Here is a 13318-nt window from a genome sequence, read left to right as displayed (position 1 = left end):
CATGCCAGTTAAGTCAAAGTTTACTCATGTCATATCTACCAAGTCAGAACCTGTTCACTTAATGTCTGCTACCCCAGGGCCTGCTCACGTCACGTCTGCCACCCCAGGGCCTGCTCACGTCACGTCTGCCAGGCCTGAGTCCCCGGCCAAGATGGCCGCCAGGCCTGAGTCCCCGGCCAAGATGGCCGCCAGGCCTGAGTCCCCGGCCAAGATGGCCGCCAGGCCTGAGTCCCCGGCCAAGATGGCCGCCACGCCTGATTCGGATGTGGAGCTAGGGCAAGGACTGAAAAGACTGATTGCTAGTGTGATGGACCCACCACTGATGTCGGTGAGAGAGGCTGACATTCCAGTGGTCCCTATGCTCTCAAGCCCGCCAGGCATCCCACTGTCTACTGCACTGCCTGTAATGGTGGTCGCCATTTTGAGCATGTGGGCTGCACACTGAGCTCCAGAGTCCTCTCCTGTCCACGAGTCTGCCTCAGAGGCCTCTCCTATCTATGAATCTGCTCCTGAGGCCTCTCCTGTCCATGAATCTGCCCCAGTGGCCTCTCCTGTCTATGAGTCTGTCTCAGAGCCCTCTCCTATCCAAGAGTCTGCTCCAAGGGCCTTTCCTGTGCCTCCAGAAGTGGTAGCATGCGCTGCAGAACCTCCAGAGGTGGCGGCATCCGCTGCAGAACCTAAGGTGGTGGCGTCCGCTTCCGAACTCACTGTCTGTCCTGTTACGGCCATGGAGGCCGTCCATGAATTCATTGCCTGTCCTGTTACGGCCATGGAGGCCGTTCATGAACTCACTGTCTGTCCTGTTACGGCCATGGAGGCCGTCCATGAATTCATTGCCTGTCCTGTTACGGCCATCAAACATTTGTTTCATGTTTTCATGTCTTTTATTTTGTAATCGTTTCACCCTGTTTGTGTCATGCTTCCCTTGCCCTCTTGTCTTCATGCCATTGGTTCCTCTGTTCTTTGTGTCATGTTCTGATTGGTTGTCCAAGTCATGTGTCTTGTTTCCCATTGGTTTATTCTTGTCATGTGACCCTCATTGTCTGCTATAAGTAGCCCTCATGTTCCCATTGTTCTTCGTCGTGTATTGATGTTATAACCCACTTTCGGTGAGTCAAGTCTGTTCATGCCTCATCAAGTCTGTGTCTCTAGTCTTCGTTTATTGTTTGGATCACTGTAAATAAACTGCACTTGGGTTCTTCACTACGCTCGCCTTCAGTGGACTAATTCATTACACCCTCTTGTGTACGGATTACAAATTACTAGCTCTTGTATATGCCAATCGCCTGAACGGTGGCTTGACAAAGGTTATTAATGAATGTCAGTCTGCCTTTATAAAAGGAAGGAATTTACATGTTCATTCAAGACTGATTCTTGATATGTGGATTACAGTCATCTAATAGAAAAGGAGAGTCTAATATTCCTTGATTTTTATAAAGCGTTCGATTCGCTAGAGCACTTTTATTGTAGAAACATTAAATTGTATGGGTTTTGGAGATATGTTTTATTCAGATATAACTAGTTCGGTGTCTTTGGGATCTGAAATCACTCCTAGCTTCAAGATGTCTAGAGGAATTCGCCAAGGATGTCCCATATCTCCAAAACTATGTATTCTAACTACTCAGATGCTCACTTTGGCTATTGTTAATTATTAAAATTTACAAGGCATTAAGATTTTTGAAAAAGGAATTTAAGATGAGCCAATTTGCAGATGATACTGCAATTTTTAAAAAAAGATAAGTATGGTTGATTGCACTAAAATTAATTAATGCTTTTTCTGATGCCTCAGGTTTGTCTCTCAATATTAAGAAATGTGTACTGTTGCCTATCCACTCTTGTCCAGAGAGCTCTATTACCTCCAATAAATGTCCAGACTGAGGTGAAATATTTGGGTTTAACAATATCTAAGGATGATCGTATAGAGGAGGTTAACATTGAGAAACGTGTCGTTGATATGAAAAAATCTCTGAGTCACTGGCTGACTAGAGATCTCTCAGTATTTGGAAGAGTTATATCTAAAGCTGAAGGTGTGTCTAAGTTATTATATCACGCTGTTTATTTCTGACAGCAATATTAGGAAGGCCAATTCATTCATTTTTCAATTTCTATGGAGAAATAAAACTCATTTAAAAAGGTCCCAGATAGTTAAAGAGTATAAAAATGGCGGATTAAAAGCCTTAGATTTGGAAGCCTTGATAGGCTCATTTAGAATTAATTAGTTAAATGTTTTGCTTGTTCCAACTCTGTGTGGTTTCACATACCTATAGGCCTATTTTTGGAAAGCTTGGTGGTATGGATTTTTTACTGAGATGTGATTTCGATATTAATAAGATTCCACTTGCACTGTCTAAATTTCATAGTCAAATACTAGTTTTGGAAAATGATATTCACACAACTTTACTCCGCACAGTTCGATTCAGTGGAACAATAGAACAATCCTTATAAACAGGAAATCAGTATTTAAAGCTGAATGGTTTGACAAAGGAATTCTCTTTGTAAGTGACTTGATGGATTGTAAAGGTGTTCTGCTGGATCACACCAGCTTTGTTGTACGTTCTAATATAAACTGTACTCATAGAGAGTATCAACAAATTTGTAAAGCTATTCCTAGCCTTGATCCACCTTATCCAGCTTTTTTTTTTTTTTTACGCATTTCGATTGTTTCTGTATATTCTGCTGTCGACATCTAATTTGGCACCATTTAGAACTATTGAGATGTTTGGATTTTTTTTACTGCAATTAAAGACGATACAGGAAGGAAGTACTAACATACTGCGCAGTTCAAATAATGTAGCCTATAATTGTTATTTCCATTTGCAGTAGTAAGGTTTATTTGCATTAAGAGGCACACTAAAACTGACACACAAAAGCTGCATTTAAGTAAAATACATTTGTTTTTCTTTAGATTTTGAATTGGCGTCGGAACCACTGTATGTGAGACAAGACCCACCCACATTTTAATTCCGATGATATAGGACCCACTCACTTTTACCGTCTTCAACCCTTGTACTCTGTTCGTTTGGGGGTGACACTCCTACAGGGACCAAAATGTAATTTTGTAACAAAATAATAGTTAAACCAATTTTTTTTAATTTTTTTTTTAATTTTTTTTATTTTTATACTCAGTTTATTAATACTCCTCATTTGTACAGATGTAAAAAAAAAGTGTATATATATATATATATATATATATATATAAATAAAATAGGTTTTTATACAAAAACAGCTTTTATGTTAAATTTGCGTTATAAAAAAACCCACATTTCTAATTTTAATTAATGGGGATAACATGGTCAATGTCCCATAGTTTAATGCCAAATAGTTTACACCTGCTTGAAAACAAACAATTTTAAAATAACTATATGTGTGTGTTTGCATTTATTCTCCATCGTGGATGTGCTGTGGTGCCCCTCCATCATTTCTGTGTGTGTTCTTTGTTGTAGCTGATTTTTATTTGTCAAATTGTGAAAGAGAGCCACTCATGTCATGTCAATTTTTCATTTCTTATGAGTGGGTTTTATGGGTTTGGGGGGTGGGGTGGGGGTAGTGTGTGTTTTTCCTTCATCGTGGATGTGCTGTAGTGTCACCCCTTCAAATTTTGTGTTGTCTGCATTGTACCTGACATTTTTGACAAATTATGTAACAAAAAAAGCTATATTTTTATAGTCTACAATTGATGTCTATGGGTGATTTTTTTTTTTTTTTTTTTTTTTTTTTTGGGGGGGGGGGGGTGCGAGAGTAATCGTTCTGCATTGTGGAAGGGTTGTCACTTAATTTTCATGTATTTTGTGGTCTGCATTGTGTTCACATTAACATACAACCAGATATCAATCCAGTTATATATTTTTTTTTTATCTGTAGAGCAGTGTTTCTCAACCCTGGTCCTGTGCGCCCCCCAACACTGCACATTTTATATGTCTCCCTTATCTGACACCCATTTCAGGTCCTGGAGTTTCTTTTAATGAGCTAATGAGTTGAATCAGGTGTGTTTGATTAGGGAGACACACAAAATGTGCAGTGCTGGGGGGCGCCCAGGACCAGGGTTGAGAAACACTGCTGTAGAGCTACCAAGTGTCGACAACATAAGTCTACAAAGTCTCATGCCATTTAGATAAAAGGAACTTTTAAAAAAAAAATTTTTTTCAGCAAACGTCATTTGGGGTCAAAAAGACCCCAAACAGAGTATAAGGGTTAATTCAGCATATAAGTCTGTTTACTTTCCAGAGCGCCGTCAGTCAAATCCATTCCACTTAAGGAATGCCCTAATAAATTAAAATCCATTCCGCGTTTTAGCTACAGCCTTGACTTCCATGCGGCTGCTTACTCAAATCCATTCCACTTGGCTCATTAACAGTCCATATAAATTAAACTCCATTCCATATTTTCACTACTCGCGCCTTCTGCACTCCTGAGACACAGCAAGGTAAACAAAGCATCTTAATCTTAGCACATCTGCTGCGGACTGTTCCGGGAAAAGATTCAAAGCTTCGAGTTTGTCGAAAACAAGGCCATCTGGTGGTTATTAAAAAATATAGCAGCCAAAAGCCTGTGAAAGACGCTCTGTCGGACGAAGCAGCCACCACACATTCCATAGATCGACTCATGTTACGATCATGTTACATCTAACAGTGTGTGCGTTTGTTGATTTTCCCTCTCTGATAAAATAATTTACCCGTTAATCTGGGCATTAAATAGGAATATCAATATGATTTTATAGAAGAATAATGTACAAATTGTACAAATCTAATAACGTTAAAACACTAAACATTTTTTATAAATGGGTTATGACTTATGTTATTGTCACTAAAACATTGTCACTATAACTGTTTCGGACACATTTAACACTTGTTTCACAGAAAAAAAAAGCACAGTCCTTAATGGGGGCGTTTCCCCCCCCCACTTTACCCTATATGAATTGCATATGGCCAAAAAACAAACTCTATATATATATTTTATTTTTTTTTTTAATTTTTTTTTTTAATTCTTTATATTGGCTGCTTGTATTACTGGGTATTTAAATTTTAATTGAATAAGTCAGAGTGAAATGTGACCTTTTGTGACAGTGTCACAGGCTGGGCATTAAATAGGAATATCAATATGATTTTATAGAAGAATAATGTACAAATTGTACAAATCTAATAACGTTAAAACACTAAACATTTTTTATAAATGGGTTATGACTTATGTTATTGTCACTAAAACATTGTCACTATAACTGTTTCGGACACATTTAACACTTGTTTCACAGAAAAAAAAAGCACAGTCCTTAATGGGGGCGTTTCCCCCCCCCACTTTACCCTATATGAATTGCATATGGCCAAAAAACAAACTCTATATATATATTTTATTATTTTTTTTTTTTATTTTTTTTTTTAATTCTTTATATTGGCTGCTTGTATTACTGGGTATTTAAATTGTAATTGAATAAGTCAGAGTGAAATGTGACCTTTTGTGACAGTGTCACAGGTTTTTGAGAGGTTTTATAAAATTTATTTGTGCAGGTTTTGTCCTTCAGTTCTGTCTCTGATGTTCACTCTCATTTTGAGACCCTCACCGCAACTATCAACAGTCCATCAGCCTCCTACATCCTCAAACTGGCCAACCGCCTCTATGGAGAGAAAACCTTCAGCTTCTTACCTGTGAGTCCATTTCATAGATGTGGAATAACATTTTGACAAGGGCTTCTGCAGCTTAGGTCACGGATACACACATCATGCACATGCAATGAGGGCTTCAGAGAACCATGTGATCCACATAAATTAAATTTACTGCAGTAAAATATTGAATTTATAATCAAATTAAACAACAATCATTTTTGATACTGTTCTCCAGTCTTGCTCATTCAAAGGTGGTCTATTCTGCCTGCAATAATGTGACATTTTCATGCATATCATGGTGTGTGTGTGTGTTTGTATTATGCAGGAGTATTTGGACTCCACTCTGAAGCTGTACCACGCTGAACTTCAGGCTGTGGACTTCATTGGAGCATCTGACGAGTCCCGACAGCTCATTAACAAATGGGTGGAAGAGCAGACAGAGAGTGAGAAATTAGTAACATCAAATCAGAATGTGGATGGGAACGTTTATAGGCTAATCACTTTCAGCTTTATTTGCTTTATAGGCTATATGTGAAAGTATATTTAGTATAAGACTGTATAAATTAATGCAAATGATCAGAACACTATAAATAATGAAATGCTGTTTTTGTTTTGTTTCAGATAAAATTAAAGATCTTCTTCAGCCAGGTGTGATAAATGGGCTGGCCCGACTAGTTCTGGTTAATGCCATCTACTTCAAAGGAAACTGGATGCACGTATTTGAAGCAAGAAACACTAAAGAAATGCCGTTTAAAATAAACCAGGTGCAATCTGCATTTTGTTTCAGGGGTGCAACAGCATATGAAAAATTAATATAAAGTTGATGTTGAATTTTTTTTAAAGTCATTTTTGTATTTATTATGCATTCCTTCATTTAATGACATTTGTCTTTAATCAGAATGAGAGCCGGCCTGTGGAAATGATGTACCGGGAAGAGACATTCCCTTTCAGATACATCCCAGAGTATAAACTGCAGGTGCTGGAGTTACCATATGAACAGGAGGAACTCAGCATGTTGATCCTTCTTCCAAACGAAACTCAGGATGGCTCTGATCCTCTTCTGAAGGTCAGCAAAAGTGCCATGAGCAGAAAAAGTGGATAGTTTGAATCCTATGGAATAGTTTGGTGCCGTGTATGTTTTTTTTTTTCAGCATGTATGTCTATTTGCAAAAATATGATACTTCTTTTCTTTTAAAGAGGAATGTCTGAAGAACAAATAATGTTGAAACTAGATATGTATCTCGTTTACTTCTGTCAAAGCAACTGCATTGAACATACATGTCTGAGTGCCATAAATATTCTTTTTCCAAAGTTTGCATGCCTATAACTCAAGAAGTATTAAAGATATTGCAATATGATTTCAGATTACAGTTCTTAATAAACTTTTCTTTTGGAATCTTCATTTTCAGGCCCTACATCATTCAGTGCCAGAGATTTGGGGATCTCAAAATGAGGCTCCATTTTCAGATTGTTGAATATTACCTATATTTAGTTGCTGAAAAGTAAAAGTTGGTCACTTTGTATACAGCTGATACTCAGTGTATTTAAAGCAGGATGCCTGAAGAATAAGTAATGTTGAAACTAGAAATGCACCTTGTTTCCCTCTATCAAAACAATATGCACAGATCATACCTGTCAAAGGGTAATTTTTTTTCTAAATTGAGATTTATACACCATCTGAAAGCTGAATAAATAAGCTTTCCATTAATGTGTGGTTTGTTAGGATAGGACAATATTTGGCCGAGATACAACTATTTGAAAATCTGGAATCTGAGGGTGCAAAAAAAATCTAAATATTGAAAAAAATCGCCTTAAAAGTTGTCCAAACGAAGTATAATAGTTCAATAATTTTGACCCATACAATGTATTTTTGGCTATTGCTACGTGTGTGTGTGTGTGTGTGTATAATTTCACTTATTGTGGTAAATAACAGGAATTGTCATGCCTAATATAAATACAAATCAATATCTGTCAGTTCTCTCACTTTTAACAACACCAACACTCAAGTGAGTAACCGATCCCCATTTGTGTATTGGAGTAACAACAGATGGCTTCACGCGGGCTCTGTCTCCAACTACAATGTCAAACGAAGGCCTCTTTGCAGACAAATCTGAAACTAAAAGTACGAGATTACATTAAACCATTCATTAAACCATTTTTCTTCACTCACAAACAGTGTTGGGGGTAGTAACGCATTACAAGTAACGCGAGTTAAGTAATCAGATTACTTTTTTCAAGTAACTAGTAAAGTAACGCATTACTTTTTAATTTACAAGAGAATATCCGAGTTACTTTTTCAAATAAGTAACGTGAGTTACTTTTTTTTTCCAATTTATTGATTGACAGCTCTCCTGTCCCCATGTTGAGAGAAATCAGATGTTACTGTAGTTCTAAAATAAATATGAATATGCATTAATTCATCTCACTCACACAAAAAAACAGATTCAGTATTCCTCAAAATGAATACAAATAATGCAGCTCATAATATGATGCAAACCTGCAATAATTAAATGTTAAACAACACAAATATCCTTTATGTATTTAATCCCATTCTATTAACCAATGTCTTTGCTTCTGACCTTCGATGATCCAGTTCAACCGTACTAATAAGAAAAAATTACTCTAGACAAACATTTGTGTGTATTTTTTTATTGCTGAAGTGTGTTGAAATTTCTTCTTCTGCATTCTACTGTACAGACGTAAATTTACTTTCCATTCAGCCTGAGGCTTATTCATTTCACTTTTGAAAAGGCTTTTATATTTGCCAAAAATATAACTTTTTATTTTAAAAACAAACAAGCAAGCCCTGTCCAGATTTAAAAAGTAACGCAAAAGTAACGTAACGCATTACTTTCCATAAAAAGTAACTAAGTAACGTAATTAGTTACTTTTTTATGGAGTAACGCAATGTTGTAATGCATTACTTTTAAAAGTAACTTTCCACAACATCGCTCACAAATAAGATTAGATGCAAGAAATCATTAAATGGTAATCATTGTTACTTTACCTTTATTAACTGTTTTGCTTATCTCCTGTGTGCAAGTAGTCTCAAGTCTCCCAGTAAGTTCACATATAAGTTTTCTTACGTCCTCAAAAGAGCAGTATGGCTGAAATGAGAAACTCTGCAACTCATCAGATCCAGATGAAGAGGACACAGTCTCATAATTCTGAGGGGGAAAATATTCAAGTACTAAGTAATATAACTTTCAGATGAACTGGAAATATTTGAACAGTCTGTTATGTCTTATAATTTTTGCTTCTAATATATAATCATATTACTTATAGTGCTTGTACCTGAAGAAATTGGATGTTGTCTTCTGTCTGTAGAAGATCCTCTAGAACTCCTTCCCTCTTCTTCAGCTCAGTAATTTCCCCCTCCAGCTTCTTTTGAAGCTTTGTGCCGTGATCCAGATCAGCCTTTTCTTGAGCTTTTATTTCTTCAATCACCTCATTGCTTTTTTTCTCAATAAGTTTGACTAATTCACTGAAGACTTTCTTACTGTTCTCCACTGCCTTCTTTGCAGAATCCTAAGGAGAACCAAAGCAAAACAAAAATGTTGTTTACAATTACAAGATCCAACATGGCAGTGATTAACCTTGTGTCAGTTGATAAATGCAGAATTGTTCTGTATAACTGTGAAAGTTATTTGTTTTACATCAGAACTTACTGAATGGGATGTGATGTCCATTTTCATCTTCTGCAGCTCTTTTTCTTTTGCCTGGATTGTCTGCTTGACGTTTGTCTGAGAGTGTGTAAGATTTATCTAAGGACAAATCACAAGTCACAGTCTTGTGAATGTTTTTCCAAAAACATTTGTCAGTAGCATTTTTTAACTACTTTGTTACGAGTAGGACTGTCAAAGTTAATGCGTTATGCAATGCGATTAATAAAGCAACTTATGTGGTTAATTCAAAATATCCTTAAAGGGTTAGTTCACCCAAAAATGAAAATTCTGTCATTAATTACTCACCCTCATGTCGTTTCAAACCCCTAAGACCTTCGTTCATCTTCGGAACACAAATTAAGATATTTTTGATGGAATCTTGAGAGCTGTCTGACCCTGCATAGACAGCAACATAGCTGAAATGTTCCCAAAGTCTGTAAAATAATCCACGTGACATCAGGGGTTCAACCGTAATTTTACGAAGCTACGAGAATACTTTTTGTGCGCAAAAGAAAAAAAAAACGACTTTATTCAACAATTCGTCATTTAAAGTCTGCATTCAAAATAAAGTCATTTTTTCTTTTTCTTTTGCACACAAAACGTATTCTCGTAGCTTCGTAAAATTACGGTTGAACCCCTGATGTCACGTGGATTATTTTACAGACTTTGGGAACATTTCAGCTATGTTGCTGTCTATGCAGGGTCAGACAGCTCTCAGATTCCATCAAAAATATCTTAATTTGTGTTCCAAAGATGAATGAAGGTCTTACGGGTTTGAAATGACATGAGGGCGAGTAATTAATGAAAAATTTTCATTTTTGGGTGAACTAACCCTTTAACGCGTTAAAATAATTAAATGCAAATAACTTACTAAAGCACAAAGTTACATCACACTCTGTGTGATATACAGACAGAAGCGAACGAACGTCAAAACATCCCACCGCTGTATGGCCAAATGATACGCAAACTTCTCAGCTGGATAAAGCAAATCAGCATCACACTAGTAAAGTTTTGCAAAATGAGGATTGGAATCAAAGTAAGGATGATTGCGATGACGTACCGGGTGCTGTATAGTAAGCATGTATGTGCGGTCTGGACAGACATAGTATGTATGCACAAACACATTTGAGTACATTCACATTTGTTCCACATACATTCAGAATTATGTTTTGATTCGTCATGTGTATGTTGCTGTGTTTAGTCATTCTGAATGGATCTGTGTACTATAGTAGGTATATTTAGTCAGGTCAAGTCGGTTCATTTGCTTTTGTTTTTTTGTTGTTGCTTTTTTGGCATCTCCATGTGGTCCTATTCAGAATCGCAATTGGACTCGTCCAAAATGTGAATAAGCTCTTTGCTGTTGCACTGTACGCATGGCCTACTATACACTGTAAATTTTTTATAATTTTTTTTTCTATGTGTGCTTTGGTATGCATTTATTTATGAATTAGAGGCCTTCTTATATCACTTGATTATTTGGTGTCCTTTTTTGTAGACACCTAAATTTACTTTGAAAAGATCTTACTGAAAATAAATTTTTGTGTGAATCACCCTTAAATCTGATGCCTTACTTTGTTGGATATAAGAAATTATGACAAAATGAATGTGCTAAACAACTGGCCTATGCTTATTTTCTTGAAAAGAGTGCAATTAATCGTGATTAATATTTCTAAGCCAGGGGTCAAATCAGGGGTCAGGGGACCAAACTTGGTCCTGGAGGGCTGGTGTCCTGCAGAGTTTAGCTCCAACCCTAATCAAACAACCTAAACTAGCTAATAAAGGTCTTGCTAGGTATACTTGAAACTTCCAGGCAGGTGTGTTGAGGCAAGTTGGAGCTAGTCTGCAGGACACCGGCCCTCCAGGACCGAGTCTTGGTGACCCCTATTTTAAACTATTGACAGCACTTACGAGTCATTAAAGAAAGAAAAAAAAGATGGACATCTTCACCTGTTTCTCGTTGCGCTCTATTGTAGATGGTACTGTGTCATGGCCCTTGTGGTCATCCAATAAGCAGTGCATGCAGACACATTTCTGGTCCGTTCGACAGTAAACCTCAAGGAGCTTGTCGTGTTTGGGGCATACTGGAATGACCGCAGCTTTCACCAGCTTGTGTTTCTTCAGGGCAGGAACATTATAGTGGGGCTGTACATGTGTTTCACAGTAAGAGGCTCGACACTCCAGACAAGACTTGACAGCTTTGATCATTTCTCCAGAACAGAAATCACACGCAATCTCTCCAGGACCAGCAAGACTTTGAGCAGACTCTGTACTCCTCAGTTTCTCCATTATTTCAGCAAGCACTGTACTTCTGTTGAGTGGAGGCTTTGAATTGAAGGTATGTCTGCATTGTGGACATCTATACTTCCCTTTCTGATCATTTGTATTCCAGCACTCATTGATACAGCTCATGCAGTAACTATGTCCGCACGGAATAGTCACGGGATCCCTCAACAACTCCAAACATATTGAGCAGCTGTACTGGTCGTGATCTCCGAGTATAGCCTCTGCCATTTCGCTGCCAACACGTACTAAGACACTAAAAAAGATTTGTCCTGATCTTGTCGTTCCACAAAAGGGTGTTTATCAAAAGACCCGCTCTTGTTAGAAAAGCTATGCGTTGTGTAATCTAAAAAGAGAGAGAGAAAGTGAAAGTAAAGAATTGGTCTAACACTATTATTCAAAGCTAATAATAACAGGCTAATAATAATTCTGAAATATACAAACAACACAGCAATACAGTTTAAATACAGAACTGAAGAAAAATTTGTATTTACCTGATGACAATTCGTTGTGTGCGTCATAACGAGGTGGCAGGAAACGTGCGCGGAATTTTGACCTTTGATCTTTTCATGGCTTGAATTGTTTGTTCAAAGTACATGCTCGTCGTATTTTAATTGTGTATCAAATACTGAGGAACAGTTTATGTGCACACATAAAAATTAAGAAAGAAAAACACAGTGCAGTTAAAAGCATAAACTAAGATTCGGGACTAATGAGTAAACGCGAAGATCTGAGCGCGTGCCCTTTTTCAGTAGTGTCTTTTAGTATAGCCACTAGATGGAGGCACTGAATAGAGTACAGTGAGTCTTGATTTCGTTATCATGTGACAATGAACATTCTTCCTCTTTCAGAGTATATAACAGATTTTTAGTGTCAAATAATCAGATACATTAAATGCGTGTAGATTCACTGACAACCTCATTAAGTCTTAGCATTAATCTGGAGATGAATTCTCTCCCACCATGATTTAATGTTTTCTAGGTAGGTCTAAGTGAGAAATGTAAGTGAATGCCATTTCATTTGTGTTTTCAGCAAAATGGAGCCCAGGGGACACCTCAGTTTAGGGTCAGAGGAGAAACAAAAATTCCCCAAACTGGTGAAAAACGTCCAACTGATAGGACTTGAACCCATTTAAGGCACAAGTACCAACTCCACAGTATTATAGCAAAATGAAACTCCCAACTCACATCCTCAGAAAACTTTGAATTTTTTATTTTTCCAGAATTCACATTTTCACTCAATTTATTTACACTATAATCTTAAGTTTATTTGAAAAACAACATTTACTACATTCCTATTGCTGTCCATTTAACACAGCTGAACTGTAAAAGTGAGTGCTAAAATGTGTGGTCAAAAATAATATTATCAAAACTTACTATAATCTGATTTTCTTGAAATTGTTCAAAATGACAAAGGACAGTTACATAAAAATGTCAGAAAATGTCCAGCTTTTTTCCGACACAAAATAATATGCCTACAATTTTGTTTTTCTTTAAAAATATATATTTTAATGATTTATTTAATTTTTTTACTTTACAGTTTGTATCTCCTCCAACATCACCTCCTGCTTCTCAAATGTCTGTACACCACAACATACAGAAAGCATTTAAAGATTCGAATGAACAGATTAAATTTAATTAACATACTGTGTGCTCATATTAGTTACATGACATAAAAAGAAAACAGTCATAAATGTAAAAATGCTCCAGAAAATTACCGTGCAAACACTGCCACTTAATAACAACGTTAATATCTGACACTGCCATCAGTATAACT

General features: G+C 36.9%; 1 protein-coding gene across 1 annotated transcript; it reads right to left on the bottom strand.

Moving 5' to 3' along the window:
* Positions 1–7486: 7486 nt before the first annotated feature.
* Positions 7487–12337, bottom strand: LOC107583926 (E3 ubiquitin/ISG15 ligase TRIM25-like). Its single transcript, XM_016270280.1, has 6 exons — positions 12037–12337; positions 11210–11888; positions 9266–9361; positions 8892–9125; positions 8605–8764; positions 7487–7713 (listed from the first exon to the last, which is right to left on the bottom strand). The coding sequence occupies exons 2-6, from the start codon at positions 11771–11773 to the stop codon at positions 7559–7561; spliced, it is 1209 nt and encodes a 402-aa protein (XP_016125766.1). The 5' UTR covers positions 11774–11888; positions 12037–12337; the 3' UTR covers positions 7487–7558.
* Between the last annotated feature and the right edge of the window lie 981 nt (positions 12338–13318).

The sequence above is a fragment of the Sinocyclocheilus grahami genome, unplaced genomic scaffold (assembly GCF_001515645.1).
Source record: "Sinocyclocheilus grahami isolate Dianchi unplaced genomic scaffold, SAMN03320097.WGS_v1.1 scaffold5.1, whole genome shotgun sequence".
Taxonomy (NCBI): Eukaryota; Metazoa; Chordata; class Actinopteri; order Cypriniformes; family Cyprinidae; genus Sinocyclocheilus; species Sinocyclocheilus grahami.
Note: the sequence above shows the minus strand (reverse complement) of the source record. Positions and strands in the feature narration are given on the sequence as shown.

Coding starts and splice junctions, on each gene's coding strand:
- LOC107583926 (XM_016270280.1), bottom strand. CDS start 11,773: ATGGCAGAGGCTATACTCGGAGATCACGACCAGTACAGCTGCTCAATA. Junction 9,126..9,265: donor TGGACATCACATCCCATTCA/GTAAGTTCTGAT, acceptor GGTTCTCCTTAG/GATTCTGCAAAGAAGGCAGT. Junction 7,714..8,604: donor AAGCAAAACAGTTAATAAAG/GTAAAGTAACAA, acceptor TCGTACTTTTAG/TTTCAGATTTGTCTGCAAAG.